Source organism: Dreissena polymorpha, chromosome 5 (assembly GCF_020536995.1).
Source record: "Dreissena polymorpha isolate Duluth1 chromosome 5, UMN_Dpol_1.0, whole genome shotgun sequence".
NCBI classification, from domain to species: domain Eukaryota; kingdom Metazoa; phylum Mollusca; class Bivalvia; order Myida; family Dreissenidae; genus Dreissena; species Dreissena polymorpha.
The window spans coordinates 84160381-84186818 of NC_068359.1; the positions used below are offsets into that span (position 1 = coordinate 84160381).

At 32.1% G+C, this 26438-nt stretch overlaps 1 protein-coding gene across 1 annotated transcript; it reads right to left on the bottom strand.

Moving 5' to 3' along the window:
* Positions 1-749: 749 nt before the first annotated feature.
* On the bottom strand, positions 750-16662 carry LOC127831412 (uncharacterized). The gene is made up of 11 exons (XM_052356398.1): positions 16552-16662; positions 10450-10674; positions 9866-10115; positions 8161-8283; positions 6818-6981; positions 5280-5608; positions 4088-4188; positions 3590-3751; positions 3248-3346; positions 1403-1494; positions 750-917 (listed from the first exon to the last, which is right to left on the bottom strand). The coding sequence occupies exons 1-11, from the start codon at positions 16660-16662 to the stop codon at positions 750-752; spliced, it is 1824 nt and encodes a 607-aa protein (XP_052212358.1).
* Positions 16663-26438: the final 9776 nt, after the last annotated feature.

Here is a 26438-nt window from a genome sequence, read left to right on the forward strand (position 1 = left end):
AACTTTTCCGTATAAAGGTTTCGTGTTGCTGGTTTATCTAGTTGTCTTCAGTTAAGTCAGATTTTTTTTATTACGTTCTTATAATTAACAATTTATCAAAACTTTTCCATATAAAGGTTTTGTAACGCTGGCTTCTCAAGTTGTCTTTAGTTAAGTCAGTATTTTTTCATTACGTTCGTATAATTAACATTTTATCAAAACTTTTTCACATAAAGTTTCGTGTTGCTGGCTTTTCTAGTTGTCTGTAGTTAAGTCAGTATTTTGTCATTACGTTCTTATAATTAACAATTTATCAAAACTTTTCCATATAAGGGGTTCGTATTGCTGGCTTCTCTAGTTGTCTTTAGTTAAGTCAGTATTTTTTCATTGCGCTCTTATAATTCACACTTTATCAAAACTTTTCCACATAAAGGTTTCGTATTGCTTGCTTCTCTAGTTGTCTTTAGTTAAGTCAGTATTTTTTCATTACGTTCTTATAATTAACAATTTATCAAAACTTTTCCACATACAGGTTTCGTGTTGCTGGCTTCTCTAGTTGTCTTTAAGTAAGTCAGTATTTTTTCATTACGTTCTTATAATTCACACTTTATCAAAACTTGTCCACATAAAGGTTTCGTATTGCTGGCTTCTCTAGTTGTCTTTAGTTAAGTTAGTATTTTTTTCATTACGTTCTTATAATTCACACTTTATCAAAACTTGTCCACATAACGGTTTCGTGTTGATGGCTTCTCTACTTGTCTTCAGTTAAGTCAGTATTTTATTATGTTCTTATAACGGGGCAGTTCTTTTACCGTAATAATAGCAATGTTTGAAGCATCCGTCGGGTTGTCTTCCACGCACGGTCGCGCATGCGCGCTGACGTTGGTTTCTTGTTTATTAATGCCGTCGAGCCAGAATGTCCTCATGATGCCTTTTCCCTGCGATGATTGGACAATTAATCAATAACATTGAGTTTAATGAATTTGCCGCCAGGCGCACTATTTGTGCGTAGTTAGTTCTACTTTCCCTAATGAACAAGCGACAATAGGAGTGGTATATTTAATTACAAACGTTTCGTAGTTTCTCGAAAATATCTATGTGGTCGTGTCATTAGTGAACGCAAACTGATCTGTATCGGCTTTATAATTTCTATAATTATAACGTATAGATAGTCATATGCTCTCACCTTATGTATCGAAAACCGAGCAAAATACATGTATCATTGATTTATAGTTATTCACCTCATGTTCAAAATAGAGCTCTATGTGCTTTACTCTTATACCTGTGTAGCTTATATGCCATCCTATATAATGTTGAAACCAATACAGTTGATCGTTTTAAACTCCATTTTCCGAGTGCGCAGTATTTCTTGAAGTTATTTATTTCGCAATTGGAGTCTTCAGATAAATATCAAAGTGTTTACCTTGACCTTTACAGTGCCTCTCTCCGAAACGATGAATCCACCAAGTTTCCACAGGTTCGCAGCTGATGACTCTGACATTTGTATTCTCGACGCTGACCATGTAAGTAAAAAAATAATTATAACTTCGATTAATATAATATATCTACTACAACGACATAAGCCAGCAAGATAATTGTAATTCTATAATGCACGTACAGTTTACACACAAACTAAACAACAAGAAGCTCATGGCGAGCCTAGAGGGCTTATCTGGGTTATCGTGGAAAATTTATGCCGAAAGTTTGACTACGCATCCTAGTTTTAAACTTTATAAAGGTCGCTGAGGATTTATCACACTCTTAAAGCGGTTCGCATTAAACTCACATGGATGGTACACATCGACGCAATGCCTGTCTTGCATACACTAATGGGTGAATAATGTGGACGAAATTTTCCGTGCAGGTCGATTTGCATTTTCTATACAACTAACATTTTAAATACAACAGATATTAAGAAGAATACATAAGAAACTAATTAACGTTATTATATAGTTAACTTGAAATTTGTAATAAGTGCAATTAGCATGGGCACGTTCGATACGGTTGGTAGACTCTCTGTTTTTGTTTTTTTAGTGAAAATGTAGACGAAACTATTAATCTCTGTACACATTAATTTCTTAGTTTTGCTTAAAATTGCATTATCATTATGAAATGTATGTTCGCAATTGACCTTCTAATAGGGTGTTTACAGTTTTGCATGAGATTTCCTTTTTTCCCATGGAATTTTATGGGTGTTTTTTTATGGGAATTTTTTAACTGTATGTATGATTTTAATTATAAATCCCGTTTTATCTAGAAACAACCATATGCATCAAATATTTTGTTTTAAATAAAGCACTGTTTTAAGATAATGTGTTTTTATACGTTAATTATCAATCTAAAAATTTATATTTTCTCCAAGGAATTCGTTTCCCATTTTTAAATTGGAAAAACATCCATCGCCAACATCTTGCATTTGAGTTAATGGGGATAAAATCAATCCGTTGCAAGTGGAGTTTTGTAAATTGTAAAATGAAGAATATTATATTTGTTATGATTGTATTGAAATGGTCATTTTTAGAGATTAAAATAAACAGATTGTTTATCGTTGCTTGGTGAATTCTTTCAACGCCTCGATGAATAGTTTTAGAAAATGACAGAAATGCATTTAAATGCAAATAAATCAGACATTGCTTAGATACATTTTGAAGCGAACCATTCAGATAAAGCCGATGCGAAACATAACTCACGATACTTCCTTGACCCCTTGTTTACATATGATTACGAAAAAGCTTAAATAATATATTTCACCAATATTACGTAGTTTATTACTCATTCATAATATGCATGTTGTTGTTGTTTTTTCTAATTTTTCCTGATCATCTATGCTTGGATATAATATGATCAAGTTTCATACTGTGTCAAGATCGTATTAAGATAAATATCTGACAACGTTCCTTTAAAAAATATTAAAGAATGAGGCTCTTTATCAGCCATGCTAAACATACCACAACTAAGTTTACAATATTGTTTCTCCAAAAACAAGCAATTAGCTCTACAATAATTATTTGTATTACATTTACTCATTATACAAATATTTTCTTCAAACGGCTACATCTCACTGTTTCATGTTAAATTGTTGCCACCATGTTTAGTGGTTCGAAATTATACGCTTTTAATGCAACATTAAATTACTAAACATTTACTTGTTTTAATGGTTACTGTTGAGTACACATACACATTAATAACCTTCTTATTACATACGAACATATCAAACAAGACTAGATATCATCCTCTTAAAAAATCATTTGTTTTTGAACACACTTACGAAGTCCTGTTGACTCCATTCTCGAGGCAGTGTTTACCGTGTCACCGAAGATGCAATAGCGCGGCATCTTCATTCCTACTACCCCTGCCGCTACTGGCCCTGAAAGTCCGAACATATATTTAAGATGTTTATTTCCTTTATCCGCCAATAACGATCTTGCTAAGTGTTGATGTGTTTGGAATCTTTTGGTACATTTGTAACATATTTGGTCATGAAAGAATAATGTCTATCCAATTGTGATGACAGTACCAATAGCATAGTTTCTATTTTGCTTAATGATACACATGATAATATAGCAAACAACGAAACTTGTACGAGTACATGTATATAACGCTCACGCACCAGTGTTGAAACCCATTCTCAAGCAAAGTTTCTTTTCCGGTAAGTGTGGAATCGGCTTTTCTTGGATGGCTGTTAATAAATCTAGAGACAAACTTGCAATCTGTGCCACATGTTTGTCTCCATTTCTGTTGGGTATACCGGAAACAACCATGTATCCATCACCTGAAATCAATAGCAACTTGTGTAATGTAATCAAGATTTCGAGCGTTCTATTGGTTCTGTTATTTATTGAACGAAAGATGGGCTCGTAACCATTAACATACATATACAGGCGATTTTATAAGTCTTCAAATGTAAGCAATAGTTTAAGAGTATGACAAATGTATTTTTATATAACGAATATTGTTGAACAAGCTTGTTGTAAATACATTCAATTACACACAAAGTATTCGCAATTTACATTCTTGACGGGATGGTGATAACAGAAAAATCCCCTCATGGAATGATAAAGCTTATCGCGTTTACCTGAAGGGACCTGCTAACAATAGCGCACATTACCAATTGTCTCAACCTTGTAGACATCGAAATTTTTGAGTCTGTTGTCGATGGTTATGTAGAGGCTATTCAACAAGTCCACCACTTGCATCGGTGTTATTGAACTGCAATAATAATACAGTATAACTCGGTGTTGATAATCTCGATGGGAAACATTTTTTTTAATTGCTAGATAGATATTACTGGATGCGCTATCGATAAAAAACCCGATCTTGGTATAAACTCTGATAATTCTAAGGTATGCTTGACGGAAAATATTTTTAATGTTAATGATACTATTTATCGTGTTATTGAATACAAATAGTGTAGGATTTTATACCAACATATATGTTATATAGGATATTAATATATATTAATGTGGTCATTAATGGTTTGATGCTATACTGTAAGATGCACTTATATTATGAAAATGACAACCATCCTCTCTTTTGCAATAGAAAAAACACAACTATATCGAAAGCATAGAAAACGAGCAGATAATATCTAAGAAACTATATATAAAACGATAACGAGAGAGAACAGAGAGAGACGATAACGATAACTAAACGATAACTAGAACGAGAACGAGAGAGAGATAGAGAGAGAGAGAGAAGAGAAAGAGAAACAGACTTAGAGAACGGAGAAAAGAGAGAGAGAGAGAAAGAGAGAGAGAGAGAATCAAAAAGGAGAGAGAGAAAAGAGATAGATATATATATATATATATAGATATATATATATAAATAATATTATATATATTATATATTCTATATATATGTAAGCTATAGTTATAGTTTATATAGTTATAGCTATATATAACTATATATATATATATTGTTATTGCTATAGTTTTAGTTTTATGGTATCTGTATGTACTTGTTTTATCATGATCAAATGTTTTATTTTCCAAATGAAAATTATATTTGTTCGGCCATAAAACCATGTTCAACAATATAAGGATATTTGAATATTCGTTACCAACCGTTCCAGTATTTAACGCATTATTTTAACCGCACATATAACTGAAGGTAAATGCCTAATACAAACTTGTCCATTTAGACTGGTTTCGTGCTTTATGAAGTCATTGCTGTATAGCAAGTTACATAACTAAATAGCGATTGTGTAAAATTCGATTACCGACAATGCATGTAAAGACCGTTTTCAGAACCTGATGCATACGGTCTTTAATGTTACCATTATTAAGATGCTTCACGCGTACCTCGAAATGGCAGTAAATCCAACAACATCTGAAAACATTATTGTCGCGGAATTATATGACTCTGGTAACGTGCTTCCTCCATTCATCAGTTGGTTTGCAACTGTTCTCGGCAGGAGCTGATACAAAAGCTCTTCCGTCCTGTGTTTCTCAGCCTCTAGCTCGGAAGTTTTGGCCTTCAGATCTTGTGAGAATTTTTTTATCTTTTTGATTAGGTTGATTATCTTTCGGACTAGATAAACGATGACTGGCACTATCACAATGCCAATAGTAAGCTGAACAGCGCTGATCGCCATTGCCTCGAGTAGAGAAGAGTTTTCATCGGCAGTTGCCTATAAAACAAAATTTATCTGAATATATCAAAGCGTAAAGCGCATTTAAAAGTGTGTAAAGCTCGTCACCGAGCAGTTTGCTGTGTTCTTTTTATATGATGTTCATCGTCATATGGACACTATCACAAATATGTTGTATACCTTCTCGTCTCGAATACTGAAAACAGTCTTATTCGAAATACTTGTTCGATACGTCTTGCATGAATGTCGCATTTCCTTAAATAACTCATTTTTAGCATTAACTTCAAATAATCAATATTTATATGTACGGTTATACAAGTCATCTTTATTTTGTTGTCTTGTTAAAAGTTGTTATATGTGCAAGTGTCAAAACGATTTTTGGTGGTCATATCTTCAATATTTGTATCAGTCGAGGTGGAGACGCTTAATATAATATATTAAAGCCGCTTTCTCCAACCGGTCATTTGTTGAATGGCAAACAAGACGATGAATGCGTTTTGGAAAATATATACCACCAGTTCATGTTGAATTAATGGAAAGAGTTAAAATCCAAACATAGACAAATACCTAGAGCAGATTGTATTTTACAATCAGCGTAAACACATTTTATCCAAGAAATAAATTCAGATTATGATTATTTAAATTAACATTTGGCATAAAGTAACGCGTTTGCAATAGCTTATATTCTCAGAAAACTTCAATGCGTTATGTTTGCTTCCTCTACCAAGACCCCCTGTATGCAGTTTTACAATTAGCCATCTATTAATTTCTGCCATTTCACATAAATGTATGAGACGGTTAACGATCACTGGGAAATAGAAGGAGCTATCATGCACGTAAGGCGTAATGAATGAAATACATCCTGTAGATATTCGCAAGCTTAAATACATATATTATACAGGGCTGTGTGAGATCAGCAATTAGAATTCAAAAATTCCTGACGTCTACGCATTTACATTATTCTTCACAATAAAGAATGTATTGAAGATGATTAGATGACCAAACTAAGCTTTGTGTAAAACCGCAACAATACTTAAGTTAGATGCAAATATCTAGATACAAAGCGTCGTGTGTAAAGCTCTAATAACGGGAGTGCATACGAAAAACACATTCTTGGTAGCAAGTTTTATAGGCATCGCTAGTGTCCGTTATGTTAAATCAGAAAGTTTAAGTTACCAAAACTGTTACGCGATAATTTTCAATGTTTAGCAAAGTGAATCGCCTTTCATAAACAGAACATTAACACACCTGAACGATGTTAGTGGCGAGACTGTCTTGAACACGTTTCAGGATATTGATGTACTCCGTAATGTTATCAAACCACACTTGTCCTGCCACAACAGATGGCGCCACAACCGTGTTGTCTAGGATCTGCTGTTGCATCGATGAGATGTTTGCCTTCAAATCGGTACCTAAAATAAACTAGCCCTTTTATTTCTGGTGAAATTTTGTATCATGAGCTCCTTGTCAGTTTATAACGAAAAAAGAAACCTTATATAACGTATAAAGATATAATTTGTTTATGCCAACAATAAACGTGCCTAGATTGATCAAGAAAACTGATATAAGTTCTCGTTCGGAATTGAAACGGTTAATGCGTTGCATACGGAGTTTCAAAAAGTTGAAAGGTGAACATTACCTTACACTAAGCCTTGAATTAGACACATCCGTGTAATTATATATGAAATCATAGCATTGTTATTGCGCAATGAAGGGCAAAAAAATGAATATATATATTTTATTATTATATTATATATAGATATATGGTATATAGATATATAGAGATATGAGATATCGAGATATGAGGAGATATATATATAGAGATAGAATAGAGAGATCTAGATAGATAGAGTAGAGAGTATTATATTATATTATATAGATATTATATATATATATATAGATATATATATATAATAGATATATTATATATATATATATATATATAGATAGATTAGTATTGATTGCAATTGTATTTCTCAATTTAAAAGGATATTCTAAACCCACACAATAAACACTTTCTGATGGGATATAAAAACGGTGAATTAACATATCCTTGTCGATACAAGTAAGCACCCGTTCTTTTTTAGTAGAGACTTCAGATCATTATGTAATTAAAATCTTAAAGGAGCCGTAAGGCAGGGTTAAAAATACCCGCTTTAAAGCTTGAATGTAAATATATCTTATACGGGAAATACATATTGTTGATTCGACTTAACGTTACCTTCAAATAAGTAAAAGTTTATACCTGTGTATGCAATATGCGTGTCTTTGTGTCTTGAGTGCCCTTGGTACTGAGACTCTCACACACTTTTGTCAAATCAAGAAACATCAAAGACGGGTTGAACATCGGCTTGTTAAGGCTAACTCAAATAACGATGTGCGTGCCAATGTGTTGTAGCAGTGAATCTTTTAGAACTAATAGAATGGCGGGAAATTAATAGTTATTTCTTAATATTACCGATTTTTTTCCAGCAATTTCTCAATGAGTCTGCTTTCCTAATACTATCGCAAAACCCTTATCGGAATGTTATATATTTAATTCATTGTTATGTTCTCTTTAATAGATTGTGTTCGCTACATTAAAGTCTTACCGTCATAAAGAGAGTAGATGTTTGATTCAGTAAACTCGGAGTACTGGCGGCTCTGCTGCAGGAAGTAGGTCCCGAGTATGTGCTTCTCGATGTACAACTGATGATCAGTGACCGGAAGTTGACCTGTTTAACAAGATTGCTCGTAGATTGGTTTGACATTAGTATTTGCATTTAGAAATACTGTGGTGAAGGCTGAAAGACAGCTATATTATATTACCATGTATAGGCATTATTTGAATCAAGCAAATAACGCTAGTAAATTGAATGTTCAGTCTGAATACAGATGAGTTTTCTCTGAGTGTCGTTTTTTATAATTTTGGTTCAACTCCAGTATCATCGATTACAAAAACACTATACAATCATGTTATATAGATTTTCATATTTGTGTGGAATGCATATATTTTATCAACCGTTGGAGATAAAGAAATAACTCGAAATATATCATTATATGTAAGAAAATAGGCTTCAGTTTTTTTTATAAATTGTTTGTAAAATTAAATCAAGGATACATAATCATAAGATCTTTTGCCCTTAAACAACACACTGACTGAGATCATCAGTGACCTTACCACCTCGCCCGATTATTTACTCCACAAACATTTGACTAAAAAAGTGTTGATCTATACCTTTGACGCTGATTATTAATATCAAATTTTAAAACAAAAACCTAAAACCATAATGCATTTCAAGTTGTGCCTATATGGGCATTGTTACAAAAATATGCATATGCTATTTTTATTTAAACGTTAATGTAAATCATTTGGCCACCAGAATTCGGAAAGCTTCAACGCCATGTTCATGTGTTTAACCCATCCTTCATAACAAACACATTGCTATACTACCCTTCATACGACACTCGACCTGGCGGTTTAAGAGAACACTATTTTTAATTGAATGTGCTATATAAGTGTATATAATACAACACATACATTTTGCTACATGCAATCATTACTACCTAATAAACGTTGTATAACCTGTAACAAAATCTCTATAGACAGAATAAAAATAGTGATAAGGACTACGCTATCTATTTTATACGGGATAACCTTTTAATATGAGATGTTAGTGCATTAAAAATCTCTAAAAGGTTTCTTTAATATGTCACATTATTGTATTTGGACCCCACAACATCATGACAAGTAAAGGATGTTTAATGTTTTTAAGCTTTAATTATTTCTTTTATAAAGCGTACAAACACGATATTTACTTATTAACATTTGATGTTTATTTGAAAGTAGATTATTACAGTTTTTTTAAGTTCCATAGTATGAATAAAAAACTGCATTATATATTTAAATGAATCGTGATTCTCGCGTTATCTGTTAATTTGTATGTGTAAATTTGTTTAAAAAACATTTATGAACCAAATGCACGCAATAATCTATGACACCTGGGTAGTAAAAAGGCATAACACCGTCAATAACAAGTTGCAATATGTTCGCAATACGATGTGACCTTTTGATCTTGATATTTGACATATAGACACATTCGTTGTAACCGACAAGTCGTCACCACGGTGATCCGGCGATTAAATTGCCTGATAAGTGATAAAGAATGAATGCTGGACAAGAAGCTTTATGGTCATAATCGACTGTTTACATATAGCGGATAACGGACACATGTTTTTCGTAACGGTTCTTACCTGTGACTGCATACAAACAGGTTGATATACACGTTTGTATAAAAATGTGTAGATAATGCTTACCTCGAGCATAGTATGTGCTACCAAGAGCTCTCTCTATTCCTGCCTGCTCCTTACTGATCACCAGGTTCTGATAAGACGCCAGATCCACCCAAAAGTTGAAAGGCTTACGGAGGTTCAGGCTCCGACCTATCATGGTGATAAACACCGCGTTATCGGCGGTGTAGAAGTCCATTACCTCCCTCAGCGTAACGTTTCGTGTGTCGAGCTCCGATCTGAACTCGATAAGATGTCGTTGAAAACTGGACTTTGTCTGGAATAATAGTCACATTATTTTTATACCACATTAATGTATAGATTAATTTAATATACCACTTAAAGGTATATTCAAATAATCAACGCATCACAAAGAATGGCAAAACTTCTTTTTCTTCAACAACGTGTCACACGCTTCTGGCGAGTCGAAATTAGGCATCGGACGATTCGTGCGTGTATGGAGAGAGACGTTATTAAACATTACACTCATCATTTATATGGCGGGTATTATTAACATGGAGCATATGCTATAAAGCTTTTGTGTCGTTTTTATGAATGGGGAAAGTTATAGTAGCATAATAGTGTTTTAAAATAACAAATTGTTTCATTACCTCGAAAAATGCCTTTGGGTCGATGTTGATCCATTTTGACATATTGCCAATAGCGGTGTCTGTGTCTCGGTGCGAGCTGAGTAGACGCGAGCGTATAAATGGGTCACCCTTGGAGGACACATAGAGGGCAGTGGTTCCCCGTTCTATCTGCATGGCGTGTACGACGTCACCTACTTCTACGCTTAATCGGATTCTTTCTTGAACGTTGCGGTTTTGTTGAAAAGTCTATAACAAAAATGATTAGATGATATGTGTGTTCTTCCATTTACATTTGATTGTCAGATAATGTGGTACAGTGGTGACCGACATGCTATGTTTTGATTTGTATTGAACTTATTACCAATTTCATGACACATGACATTTTATCGTTGAAAGGAATATACTATACTGTTTAGTGCGGAAATATTCAAGATTTGTTTTATATATAATCGATAAATAAAAGTGCATATCTGACTTGTATGGTGCAAAGTAATGAATTAAAATTGCAAGGCAGCATTAACAAATGTGTGAATTGAATTTAAGTTTAATAACTTCATTTGTATGCTCAAATATAAAATGTATGAAGTAACTGATCAAATCTTCGGTTTCAGTTATATTTCGAACTTATATTGTATCAACTGTCTGTGTTTGTTTTTGTATTAAAGTTAATTGGGCTTTAGTTGTAGTCACAAGCTTTTGACAAATACTGCCTTTAAATCATTTCGATTAAATGACGTCGCGTGATTGGTCATTTTTATTTATCGAAATTAAGCCCGTAATATATTAAATTAATTAAAAGTAAACAATATTATATTATATTATATAACATTATATTATATTTCATAATATTATATTATATTATTATATTTTATTTTATCACATTTTATTTTATGACTTTATATTATCTTACATTATTGTAGTTTATTTTATTTCATTTATTTTATTTAAACTTATTTTATTTTTACATTATGTTTTTTATGTTATTTTTGTCGTGCCATTTTATTTTATGTAATGTTATGTCATGTATGCTGTGTTATGTCATATTATATTATATTATATTATATTATATTGACCCAATTATTTATAAAAAATAATTACCTTAAATTTAACAAAAGCGCAATCAGGGGACAGAAATAGCAAAGAGAAAAACACCAATATTTAAAAGAAAAAAAATACATAAAAATAAACAATAAGCTGCATATCAAGTCTTTATTATACCGGTGCAAAATAGGTACCAAAAGAATGTGATCAAATATGATGCTTTTCTATTAAATTGCATGCGTGTTATGAATGTTTTGCTATGCTTTGCTGTACATCGTGTCTTTGTTTCGTGCATTACATATTATAATATTGCCATCTGAAAAATACAGATTTGAACTATTTTTCTTATGGGTTGAACATTGAAAGGACACTTACATTCTTACATGTCCGATACCCAATCGATTACAATTATTTTCCAGTTTGGCTTGAATTGACAACATATCCCGAGACTTTATTATGAAGTAATCATAATATTTTAAAAATTTGCATAAAAGCCTTGGAAATTATAATAACAATAGCGTGTGTTAAAAAAGGTGCAATCGTTATTGCTTAAGCATGTGGATGCCAAACAAACTTTTTATTTTGCTATGCTCATATTGTCAGACGATCAAAGAGAATTTAGTTATTTTTAAGCTAATACGTTTTGAGAAATAGGAATCGATATGGTTTTGCTGTTTAAGAATCACATTATTTTAGTATTGGTATAATTAAGCCCAGGCTGCTCAAGCATGTGTTATATGTTATATATAGCCTTACTAAAACGGCTGTTTTATAGCAGTGCAATTCAGATTATTAATTAAACGTTGCGACAAGCATTGTCAATTAAGTAACACATTGCGACAAGCATTGTCAATTAATTAAGTAACACATTTTCTCAGATTAATATTCGAAAGACGCTATTGAAAGTAAGCGAATGTTATACAAGACGAATGCGTCGGACAAAAGACGTTCCACAAATTTAATAACACAGACAATTACTTGCTATATTGTATTTGTACTGAAATGTCACTCGAGTAGCGGTTGACTATTTTAACATAGTAATCTTATTTGCTTTTATTGTTTGTAGAAGACACTCAAGTAATAACATAATTAATAATTGATAGCTTTCCACTGGCGACTTCTTATGCAATCAAATGTCGTCGCAAGATTAATTTCGCATTGATTTCTTTTTTAAAGTTCCAAAGAGCACTGCTATATTTATGTGAATATTGTGAAATGCTAGTGATACGTATCCGTGTATTGATTTGCAAGCATGTGATGTGTACTCGAGAGTAACCTCATACTCATTTCGTTCTCAATTTGAACATATAAATAATAATATAATCGGCAAGTATTCAAACTGCATACACATTTATGATATTTCAAAGCCAAGATGACTGCATGCAGTAAAGAAGTAAAGTAATCGAAAACAATTGTCGAAAACGCCACACTTTCACAAACTCACAATAACTAATAATAATAAAGTATAGTAATACGGATGTATGTTTGTTTATGTATCATATATCAAATTATATTCGATTTCGAAGTCACACGTCTCATATGCCCGAATTCATTTAAATGGGGCGTTTATACACAATTGATCGACCACACTTACCAGACACTGACCAGTTTGCAATTCTGTTAAACGCTCTCTTTACTGATACCAAATTAAAATAAAGTAGATAGATAGATAGATAGACTTTTATTTTCCTCCATTCATGAAGAGCATAACATATAATAAAGATTATAAGCAAGGATATATATATATATATATATATATATATATATATATATATATATAGATATATATATATATATATATATATATATATATATATATAACTATACTCAACATGCATGCCAATAATATGCATCGTCCTGTTAATCATATGTCATAATATGATTAATTTAATGCTTTCGTCTGTATTGGATAAGTTGGTAAGCTTGTATAACGGAAGTTATTTAAATGTTTGTGTGTAGAACACGCAAAGTGCATTATCAGATTGGAGAACGCGACTTGAAGGTCTTTTCACCACACTTTATCGACATGTTTTGTAATCTACGCAAGGCTAAAGATATGTAGCAGCTTTTTTTCTAGCATTACCTTTACATATTAAATAAAAGGTCAGTATGTAAGCGCGACTTCACATTATTGTTGAATGATTGAAAATATTGGAAAAAAATATTTTTAGTGTTTTATCAATTTTGATTTTTCAAAATAAAACACGATTGCATTCTATACACGTAGGAATTTGGCGCTTAAAAATTAAACAAGCTCTTGATGGATCATTAATAATATATACCATTTGCACACCCTTATGTTTGATGGCTACTTTTTAACGCCTTTGTTCTAATCAATTGATTTAAAAAACATTTAAACTTATATGGATGTTATTTGAGTCATAAGTCCTACAAAAATTGCACTTCAATCACATATAATTCCAGTCCTGATCGTTTGTGCCGTTTTAGTGATAATTTTCTACATTTCAAATGTCATTGTTCCAAACACCGTTATCGAAAACAGATTGTTTAACTTTGATGACAAACTTTTTTTAACCTTGAAAAGAAAGCATATTTTAAGGGCGATGTGAAATGACCGATTTTCGATTAATGAACATTTGAGGCAAGTGTCTGGTTAAAAGACTCCTTGCATGACATTGCTATTCGTTTTAGTTATATATATTTATCATTTTTAATTAAGTTTGTTGGTGATGCCCAACACTGTATTCCATTGAATCAGTTGACATGAACTTCTGCGCAAGTAATAAATCAATGCAATCAAAATGATGTTGACCTGAATAGCGAAATGTTTAATTGTAACTGTTACCATTGTAAAGGTGTTAGCATGTGAAAGAAGTGCAAATGAAATCATGGAAAGGTTAAAGCATTCCGGCATTTTGCACAACGATGAAGTCAATCCTTCCATTACCACTGAGTAGTTCATACTTCGTTTGCAATGTTTCATCTTCTTTATTGGCAAGTTTTTGCCAGTTAATTATTTTGACCGATGTAATGTTTTCATTTTTCTCATTGACCGTTGCGTCGATGGCATTAGACGCGTGCTAAGCTCGCACTAAACAATTACATTAATGAACGTTGGAAACACGACTGTATTTTGTTGTGCGAACATGCTTCAAATGGTTAAGAGAGCGTTGTACTTCCCTAATAATGTCATATGTCATTGTTTTATGTTTATTGTTGGTGTTCTGTAATTTGTAATCTGAAAGGAAATATTAATATGATTGTATCTCATGACAGAACTTCTGAGTTTAATTGTTTGCTATTTAAAACATTTGATTAAAAGTAGATTGCTTTCGTATGTTATCCATTAAAACGCATCAATATTTTGTTTGTTTGTTATTTTGCGACTTATTCCCTTTAAATGTGTGACATAAAGAAATGACTAGTCAGAATAAGACAGGCTTAACGCTTAACGTTCATCACTGTATCAACCATCGTGACCAAAATAAATTAGCCAAAACGCATTCTTCAAACTGGCTATAAATAGTTTCCTGTTTAAGCACCGATACTTAAATTTGGGTATTACAAAAGGTTTAAAAACCATTAACTCGTATATGCTGTCGTACAAATGCAAATACAATAGTATCGATTGAGGCGTAATAGCCCTATTTTTCTTGCTGGAAAGTGGAGGCATAGTTTTTTAGCCTTCTCAACCGCACGTGCCTATTAAGACTAAGTTTGAGTTGCATTCAATACATACAATTTTAAATGTACATGCGCGTTATAGTTAAACTAATAAAAACACGTTATTTATCTTTGAAAAACTGCGAAAGATAGGTCTAAAAACTTGTTTAAAACTGATGTGTATGTTCAGTCAATTAATATTTTAATGTGTATTTAGTCTTTAACGTCATACTGGGATAAAGTGTGGTATTAGTGAAAATGTATTTATTATCAGTTCTACAATTTCAAACGAATGTGTCTTTGTGTTTGTCTTTGCCATTTTTATGTAAACGTTTCTATAGTATAATTAAGCCCAAAATTATATTTTGGTAATAATCAGAAACATTTATTGCATTTAATTGCATTTAATTAAATAGAATGTATACACAAAGTGTATCAACATGTTACCCTAAAATTTCATAGCACAATATATTTCTTAAGTTTAGGTTTAGGATCAGCTGAGCCCGTAGTACCTGACCAATCTTTAAAAGACAATCATAACCAAGGAATGCCCAGAGATCAATACGTTAGAAATATACATATAAATTATATACTGGTTCCCCTTATATGTTATTAATTTATAAGGGGTACCAGTAGTGCATGTATCATTAAGGAAATGTTTAAATAATAATGATTTAATCTTAAGCATTGCTATTCACCACCTCGTTTTTTATGAATTTAAGTTACATGGAACCTTTATATTAATCGTTTAGTTTGAAACCGCATATCCCATAGCTTTCCTAGTATGTATTTGGCATCAGTAAGAGGTGTTCTACAAGATTCGTTAAATGTTTATAATAGATACTTTCAAACATTTAATCCCCCTAGCCAACCTTTGTGTTTATGTTTGAGAAAGTATGCTACGCCACTTTATGTATTTAGAAAAAAGCATCGTATGTTTTTATTTACTATTATTACAATTTACACATGATTTTTAAGTCCCTCGAACCGATCATGCTGTTAAGAAAATCTGTGAAGTATCAGCTTGTGAAGTGCGAAAAAAATATTCCAGATTAAAACATAAGAGATATTATATTGTAACATATAATAAGAAATATATTTAATAATTATAAGCAAATATACCATAGGGTATTGAATGTCTTGACAAAAATACATACCTCGTGTAAGTTACTTGTTGCGCAATGCCTGCGAAGTGAGAACTTGTTAACTATCATTATGCTAGGGATCCAAACGGTGTATTTTCAAAAATAATGCACGAAACAAACGCATCATTTTACACATCAAGGAATACAGTTTCAATTAAAAAATACAAAAAATACCTGAACGTCGCTTGCCACCTTCATTGCGTCGCGGACTATGATTATTATGCCGGGAAGAATGGCCAACGTTGTCAGTTTAAACAGCTGACAACGTCGCTCCCTCAGCGACCCGTCGCGGCCAGCAAAGCGTTGTATCTACTTCCGGTTCAGAGACCCTGTATGAATGTCTAGTCGTGGGCGTGGTTTTGAACGAAAAGCTGGCTGTGTCGTGGAAGACATCAGTCGGATTTGGGTTGACGTTGAAACTCATTTTTACAAATAAATTAGTTATTCAGTGTGAATAGTGTTAATGTGCAGATGTTAATTGCAAACACAACAAACAACATAAACACCTTTAATACCTTACATCTTCGCTCTGAAAGAATATCATTACAAGAAGAAAGAAACGAGAATAATTTAGACAGAAACAGTGATTTAAGTACAAATTGTGTGTTTATTTCAATTCATTTTTTTTTTCAATTTCTATTAAATATCAAAAAGAAACACCACTATTCTAAATTATCCATCTATGCAGTCCTTTTTCTATTTTCTGCATGTACATTCCCAATTTCTCTAGCAGCTAACACATGTTTTTTTTATAACGCAAACACACCTCGTGATGCTAATTACTTGACGCTCAAAGCGAATAATTCAAGTCACCATAGCTAATGATCGCATATTACCAGCTGACAGAAAAATAACGGACTATTGGCAAAACACCATGATCGTCTGATACATTCACAGAAATATCGGAAGTATTATAAACAGGATTTGAAAAAACGTAATTGTTTGATTCTGTCGCTAAGAAAATTAAAATGATATATTTTCGCGATTAAGAATAATTCTTTTCTTTTAAAAATGATTCAAAATCCATTGGAAACGTTGAAAATACTTTACAGTTTAAAGAATTTTTCGATTGCTTTCAACTTCCAGAGATTTGGAATGATTTATTAAAATACGATATAATGTTTTTAAGACAAGGACCAATATCAGCGACCTTATAGAGACTGCAGTAAGCATTTAACTTCCTTTAACGCCAAGAGGGTGCATTAGCATTAACTACACATTTCGGTTCCCCATTTGTTACGTGTCCATAACATGTCATTATAAATTCTAAGTACACATTTTCGCAAAGTATGCACACTACTGACATATATATTCACTCATTGAAAAAACACAATTAACACTTTGGTACTCGTTCATCAACGTTATTTGATGGATGGAATACGAAATGCTTTTACACATTAATCACTTTTTTTCAATACATACATTTCATTTATCAAATATTATATTGAACGATAAACTTGATTTGAAAAATTGAAAATTTTATGAAAAAGATGGGTTTCGAACTCATGACTCGGAAGTTATAAAAATGCACAAGAGAAGGCAATGTTTTATCAAACCGATATCGTTAAAAGTTAAAAAAAAAAACACTGCCCAACAATTGGGTGTATAGTATACTCCAAATAATGACTTCAACATGTAAACATACACAGGGTAAAACAAACAGGCCGTATATACAAAATTAGTTTCATCTCAGAATACTTTAACCAATGCAATATTATTACCGTTATTATAAGTAATTATAATATAGTTTTAATTCAGATTTTCTCTGAAGTTCCCTCTTTGGGACTCTTTTAAAGTCTATAGTCCCTTTATGAGCATCGACATTGGGTGTGAAAATGATACTATTTTCGGAAGTATTGCACACGGCCATAGGAAAAGTATTTACCTCGAAGATTAACAATCCCTTTTTTCAGCTCTGCTTTTATCGAGGGTATACATTTTTCGCCATAATTGTTGGTTTGTATTAAAGGTACTAAAGAAAGAATTCCGAATATGTAATACCCATTTTCATTTTTATTGTTGTGATTTTTTTAAACCGACAATAGTTAAAAAAATATGACAAGACAAGACAAAACAAGACAAAAGTTTATTTGTTAATAAAGACCACCGTCCCAAAATAAAGAATATATCAGTAACAACTTACAAATTATGAGTTGTGATACATCAATGTGTAACATCAATTTTGATCTACATCTTTCTTTTTCACTATTTTATTTACAAAAAAGGCTATGCTTTTTAGTTTTCTTTCATTAGAAATGTGCATGAGATTGCACATATTTTGGTATTTTTGATCACCATTGTACCAGGAAAAGATGTATATTTGTCTTTCTTGGTTAAATTTTGGACATTAAAAAAAAACATGAGACTCATTTTCAATACAAACATTATAAGAATCGACTGAACAATATGTACAGTATTGGTGCTCTCTAGAAATTCTTAAATGTCGACAAGTTTCAATTGCTAATTTATGACTTGAACAACGGAATCTAGCAACTGACTTTAGAACATATAAGTGTATATCATTTCTGGGTTTAACATAGATTTAAAGTGTTTGTAGATATCACATCTTGATTAATTTCCTAGAGGTTTAAGCCAGTTCTGTGTTTTACAATCAAGCAATCTTTGTTTAAATGACATTAAGAATAATTCTACATTTCCTATCTCTTGACGAATCTAAACAAAACCAAATCCAAAACAGAACAAAATGTTTTTTACCCAATTTGTTCTTCTGATTTCGTCGGGCCGCTTTAACATAATATAGCAATTTATAGGATAGCAATCCTCTGTCATACTTATCAATCTACACCAATATTAAACGCATTTTGAATGATGTTCTATACAAAACTTTAATCTACTACATTCTCCAAGTACCTTGCTATCATTTACAGATTTATTTACACCAAGAAAATATTTACAATACTCGATTTGTATGTTTTCAAGAATGTCTGAGAATTCTATTCCATATATCTCGAAACCATATGTAACTTTATGTTTTACAATTCCTGGTGTTCGTTGGTATGATTTAATTTCAAAAATAGATCTTCAAGCCTGAGCTGCAAGTTTTTCTTTTGCTTTCCTCCATTTCAGTTTAGGCGTAAAAAGAGAACCCATATATTTATATACATATACCGGATTATTTTATAGACCCGATGTTCGTATGATCTTCGCGGACCTCCGTTTCTTTAAACAATACTTTTCGTCTTTTGTCGATTCATTGACATACCATTATGTTCACAAAATTCCGATATTGAGTTCAATTTGAGATTAGCCCGATCCCAGTTTCAGCGCAGCTCGCAAGGTCATCGGAAAAAAGAATGCAAGTTATGTCTGAAATGTCTTCGGTGATAAAAATACCCCTATGACCTTAGATTTTAGACGGTTGGACAATGCGGTTATGTACAAATTAAAAATAATTGTGCTAGTTACGTTCCCTAGCCTAGTGCCGATGTTACAATTAAAGTTTTGTGAAACGTTATTATCATTTACCGTACACATCCGCGTATATTTGAATACATGCATTTTAATACGTGAAAAAGCTTCCCTCTGACACCATCATTACACATAGTTGAAAAATAGATTATGAAGAATCAAACTGGCAAAAGCTTTTTGGAAGTCCACGTATAGAACATAAAACTTACCCCCCAGGTCTACACGTATATTTTTACCCATACTTTGAAGAGTAAATAAATTGTCGATTGTTGAATATCCGTTGCGAAAACCGGCTTGTGATTCTGCTATTTTATTATTTAAATCTGACCATTCGCATAATCTGTTGTATACAATATTGGAAAATATTTTATACATAACATTAATTAATGATATACCTCTATAATTAGAGGGGTCGTCTCTAGCGCCTGACTTATAAATCGGCACAATTATACTATCCCGCCAAGTATTTTGAAAATGCTAAGTATTAACAATCTAATTAAATAAATCTCGAAGTATAGTTATTGTATCATTTGTATCGGATAATATTCAGTTCCAAGGCCATCGGTCCCTTGCGAATTGTCATCTTTAAGTTTTGAAATACTTTGCATTATTTCTTCTTTGTCATTTCTGAGTTTAAAACATGATTTTGATCATCTTCAGTTTCGTTACCCTCTAAGTTTATATTAATTAAACTTGGTTGATGTTCTTTAAAAAAAGACCTTTGAAATAATCATATCATGCACATGGATCTATCTTACACATATTTTCAAACTCTCTACGGAGTGTTACAAAGTGTTGATACTCCGATACATCATTACTTAAACGGAATCTTCGATATGCTGCGTACTCCGATTGTTTAGCCGCGTTACATTGTCTACCCCACCACGGCTGATTTACTGAGGTTGTCATTATTATTAAGAGAGTGTGTTATATAATAAACCTTCATATCGGATGCAGCATATTTGTACAAATTTAATATTTTGTCGATCGCTTCGTCTATATCCGTAGACGCGATTGCTTCAAATATTTTCGGATGTTGTAAGTTAATTGTTTTCAAATACTCTCAGGAAATTTTGCTTGTGCGCGTCTTTCCATTTATACTTTTCTATTTTTGGTAAGTGTTCGCTACCGTTATTTAAGCAGTTTTGATTGCGATAGTTAGTATGAATGTTTTCTTTTTGCCCAAAAATATTTTAGAATTAATTGGCAAATTATCAGACTCATCGCGCATCCCTACACAAAAATAAGCAATATGAGAAAATAGCTCAGTGGATATAGCATGGTAATCAACAACACTAGCGCTATTATTACTTATTTATATTTCCTAAAAAAAATGTCGTAGCAACGCTTACTTAAAATATTCATACTTTGAGTACAACAAAGTTCAACGAAGATTTTCCCAAAACTGTTGTATCGTTCTGAATCTTAATTATTTCGTGGGCGATGTAAAGGATCCGTATTATAATCAACATCTATGATAAAAATATTTTCTATATTATGTTTAGGTATATAATCTATTTTTTATGCGTGCATTAAAATCTCCTGCAAGGTATATACATGCATGGATAAAGTAATCTTAAAGAAGAAATAAAAGAATCAATAATATTAATACCATTATTCTCATCCATTCTCTCATAAATAGCTGAACCTTCCGGTGAGACATAATCTATATATAATATTATATCTTTAAAAAAAAACACTAAAGATAGAACGTTCAATATATAGAGCAATACAATCCTGATAATTTTGACATACTTGTGAAATAAAGGTTTCTTTCAATAGATCGTTTTTTGCATACACGGCTTTTCCACCAAAATTAAGCCATGCATTAGTTACTTTTGTTCTCACGAAATTAAAACATGTAAAATTAGATAATTAATCACACAATGCATTATTTTTCTCACTCTTTATGTCTCTCCTAAACCTACAATGTCAAATGATTGTAAATAATTTACAACGTCAAAGTTATTTACAAGTTTCTTTAGACCACATACATTCCATGTAATAATGGTGATCCTTTGTTTCGGGCCTTGACCTCTTTCCTAGTCTACCCCGCTATGATAATATAATAGTATAATGTCGCTTGTTTACATGTGGATGTATTTTGTTAACGACTTAATTAGCCCTGTGCACTTACAATTTGGGCTGTTGGGTCATCCGATATACGGTTGTGTGACAGAGATTAGCGGACAATTATTCATTGGGCAAAACTCCTCTTTCTCCTCTCTCAGAACCGTTCCTTTTTAAGAGTTTTCAAACTTGTATATCTCAGTAACGAGTTAAGATTTTTATTTAAAATTGCACATGTAATCATTTGACTATATTCTGTGCAAGATAACGATTAAATCATTCATCCGTGCTATTCGGGCGCTTTTGTACATTAGGTAGGCGTGGTTTCAATTTGTGCACGTGAAAATAGTGAAACGCGATATATTTCTTATTGTATTTCCATTTCTTTATTTTAAGTAGGTTGATACACCAGGAAAATACAAAATTAATTTAAAAATCAATATATCTCGTATACAATTTCCGGAGTGCAACAGCGCAATCGGTATGTTGCAATCTACCTTCCCCACGTGCTAAAGCATCCGATCGTCACGGATGAATGATTTTATCGTTTGCTTGCACATACTGTAGCCAAATGATCTCCTTTTTCAATTTTACATCAACACATTTACTCATTACTGAGATATCTAAGTTTGAAAATTGCTGTGTTTGCAAAGTCAACAAGGTATATAAGTCCAATTTAATTTCAATTTCACCATTCGAAGGGGTTTTACACCAAGAAAAAACTAACATTAATTAGAAAAACAATATGGACGTATGAATATTCATTAGCGCACTGTTGCAAGCCTGTCGGTCATTAAGACGTGTAAGTTAATGCATTTTACTTTTCACAATCACTATTATTTTACGATGAACGATTTTGAGATTTTTACTTTTTCAGTGATTTGTTTTATATGTTATGTTTGATATTTTAATGTTGATCAATTTCAAATAAATTTACATGACGTATAAGATATGCGTTGAAGTTGCCTCATTCCAAATCTCAACAAAATCCGTTCTTAAATAAGGAAGCTATATTTATTTGAATACGTGTTGCATAAGAAAAGTCTCCAAGTGTATGAGTATTAACATGTTAATTTTGACGGAATAATACCGAAGGAGACTAACACCATAATCACAAATATAAAGCCAGAGCGAACTCTTAGAGTACAGTAAGATACGCATCTGTATATCGTATGTCCTTGAGCTAAATGAGGTGCGGACTTTGACTATGGGAAATCTTGATTGCAGCGGCATGTTGTCAATAAAATAGAAAACTGTGTTGTCTGAAATTTTACTACTTCCTGGTAGTCATTCGTTAGTGAGATCAAACAGTAACTCTGCACGATCCACATCACCGTACTTACTCTAAGTTTTAAGACACTCTTTTTAGCCAAAATAATTATTTTTCGTGACTCTATATTTTTGGAAATACGGGTTGTCATCCATAATTAACGACTCCAATTATTCGGAAAGTGTATTATACAGAGCTATTTTACCATATTTATGCCCTGTTTTGGTTCTCGGAGACTATTCGGTCAGGTTTTAGGATAAAGGTCATAAAACCTGGCATATGAATGCCCTGAGGGCAATGGACCATTGCAATTGCGTTATTGGGAAGATTACCATGTATATAGGTGAAAACAATGGTTTCACCCAACAGCATTTGAAATGAAATTAAATAATGTATTAAGGAAGCAGTATTGTTGTTTTTTTTAAACGTGTTTATATACCATTTCAGATAAAAGATTGCAAATAAGTGAAGTTGTATCTTTTTGATGAAGAGAAAACATAGTACACTACAATAAAATTATTGCACATCCATTGGTTTTATTTGATTATCATAATTGACAAACTAACTTATATGTTTCTAAATGTTCGGACACTTATTTTTTAACTATTTTTCGTATCTAAATTTTCGAACACAAAAAAATATTATTTTTAAATGTCTGAAAACTTAAGAGTAATTACGGTAAATCAACTAGTCCGACGGAACAGTTACTCGGCACGATCTACATTCAATCAATTCAGGTACTCAATTAACGTTTTCGCATTTATTCAAAGAACGATGACATAGATACCGCAAACAGATACTGAAAAACTAGTCTTAATGATTGTATTGAAAGAAAAAAACAGATGCGATAAAATGGAATATAAAATTACTTTTTTGTTTAGCTTTCAATGATCAATTTGACATCTCTATTTATTTATTAGTGTTTTTTGCAGTATCAACCAGTCGATATACTCAAACATTTTTCAGCAATTGCATGTTTAATATAACTCGATTACATGTGCTCAAATATTTTTTAAATGTTTCGGCTTTATTTCCTTATCTTGTATCGGTAAGGTCAATAAGGGAATCAAACCTGTGCGTATATGGAAGATTACGACACAATTTATATTTATATCGTCGGAATATAACAAATATAGTCCTACAGTGTAAGTAATTTTACCTCATTAATTTAATTTTCATGATTTTTGACGTGTTAATTAGCTTATCAGTGTTTCCGATATAAAATCATAATTTATTTCACTGCCAGCTTACAGAAGCCTTTTCCGTTGGTTTTCGTTAACGTATGAACTAAATTCTAAAGGAAAAATATTTCTGGGTATTGCATTTAAATTAACATAAAAACTCAAAATCAATGAATAGTATGCAAAATGTCTCATAACATAAAGTTAATCCATCAAAATTTAGTGCTCCTTATAGTAATATCATCATTTTCAACGCTAGATTTGTTATGGAAACATAGATTCAACGAGATACAAAATGCTCGTTTTAATTTTGTGTGCGACAATACATTCCACGTTTATTTTTTTCCATGATATCTGAACACTTACGAGCAAACTCTAGATTGGCTTTGGGATGCAGAAATTCACAGGGATATTGTGAGACGTTGAATAAATGAAGCATTTTATATCGCGTTAAAACTATGCTACCAGACCACATGTATCTTTGAAATTGTGGCTATTGCTATCAGGAACATTGATTTTTGTATGTGTAAACTTTATTTTTCAAAATAGTGTACGAAATATTCGTATTTAAATAGCCAATTGGGTTCAAAGTTGACCTACTGGACAATATATTGTTATATTAATTACTTTGTTCTCTATACTTATATCGTCAGAAATGGTCACGTTCAGATGTGGAGGTGATTAATATTGTCAATACTGTTTTATTAAAAAGAACACATTTGATAACAAGCCTGGAATAGGTTTCATGCCCTGGCGATATTGCGAGTTTAAAGCAGTGCACATGTCTGTCCACAGAGTGTATTCATCATTAAGCGTAAGCATCGTTTTTAATCGAGCAGGAGTGAAATTGGACCCTGATATATCAATTCGTGCTAAAACACATGATGTGACATCTGATGAATGTATTGTTTTTATTAAAAATTATTTGGTGGCTGGGTTAATTTGCCTATAACTGAACAGCTCCCGCTGCCTCTGTGTGTGGGTAATTGTAGACGGACATTTATTCGCTGTTATTTATCTTGTAGAAGTCGTCACTTTTCAGTGTGTCATTTTAGTCCAGTTTATAATATTATGAGTCTTTATGACACTATGCATGTGTCTTAATATTTTTCACGATGGAATCAAGGTATGTAAGGCAACATTTCGACCTAGGACTGTGACCCTTGCTTTTTTAATACTTATTACGTATATGACATAAGGGTTATATCTTAAAGTGAACGATCCAATACATAGTGTCGGGGCCAAGGTTAACGGGCTCATGAACATTTTTATCACAACAACGCATTGCTATCTGCCTGATATAACGTTGCCTTATTAATCGTTTTATATCATGATCAACAGGAAGTTCTTATATCAGTCAATGCTTGTTTCGTGGGATTTGCAATAAAGTCAACCATTAATATAATTAAATAACATCAACATAAATCAGGTTAAACAAAACAAACAATTTGATACCAAGAACGTACATATTTTATTCTAGTTGAAAGTCAAAAATCACAAAAACGTTTTTTTTTTAAATCACCACAGCCCGCACTACCGAAATTAAATGACGTCATCAATGGGACAATTAATCTTAAATATCGATATAATCATTGCACTCGCAAGTGTTGCAAAGAAAGTTAAGACAAATGATAACTGTATGCTCATCCTCAACCATTTAAACAAACGATTTGACACGTCAATATTGACACCATCACCAAAATGTCAATTTCAATACACATCTCCAAAATGGCGTCTCCAAACTATTCGGTGAAGTGTGTTCTTTGATTAAATAGTCGCTCGTCCATTCCTGATCTCAAATTCACGACTTTTATAATTAAAGCGGGTGTACTATTCACATTCGTCGTGCAATTTTTTTTTTCTCTTTACAATCGGGACAGGAGTTCCGGATCACTAATGAAACAAATGCCGTCTACAAATCCTAATTTACACCAATATGCGAATGTTATACCTCTTTGGAAGTGGATTTATGTCAACTATCCTACACAAGTTTCAAAAGTTCGAATAATTCAATTCATCAATATTTAAGGTTCATGGGAGGGATAAAATTCATTAAAAATTTGATTTGGTTTTTCTTCATTTTCTTCATTCAATGTGATACAATATGGTCTAGCTATATATCATTTTAAAGGTAAAGACGGAAAGAATAACATAAACACATTTTTGTAATTCAATATTTTTTTGCTTTATTCATATTTTTGTTTAAAACCAATACATTTGTACACTTATTTACAAAATCTCAATCTAAAG

Bases quoted from the DNA above. Each gene is read 5' to 3' on its own strand.
- LOC127831412 (XM_052356398.1), bottom strand. From the start codon at position 16,662: ATGAGTTTCAACGTCAACCCAAATCCGACTGATGTCTTCCACGACACA. The intron at 10,675-16,551 runs GTAGATACAACG...TTTTTGTTATAG, and splicing joins ACAGGGTCTCTGAACCGGAA to ACTTTTCAACAAAACCGCAA. The intron at 10,116-10,449 runs GTAATGAAACAA...CTATTATTCCAG, and splicing joins ACCCAAAGGCATTTTTCGAG to ACAAAGTCCAGTTTTCAACG.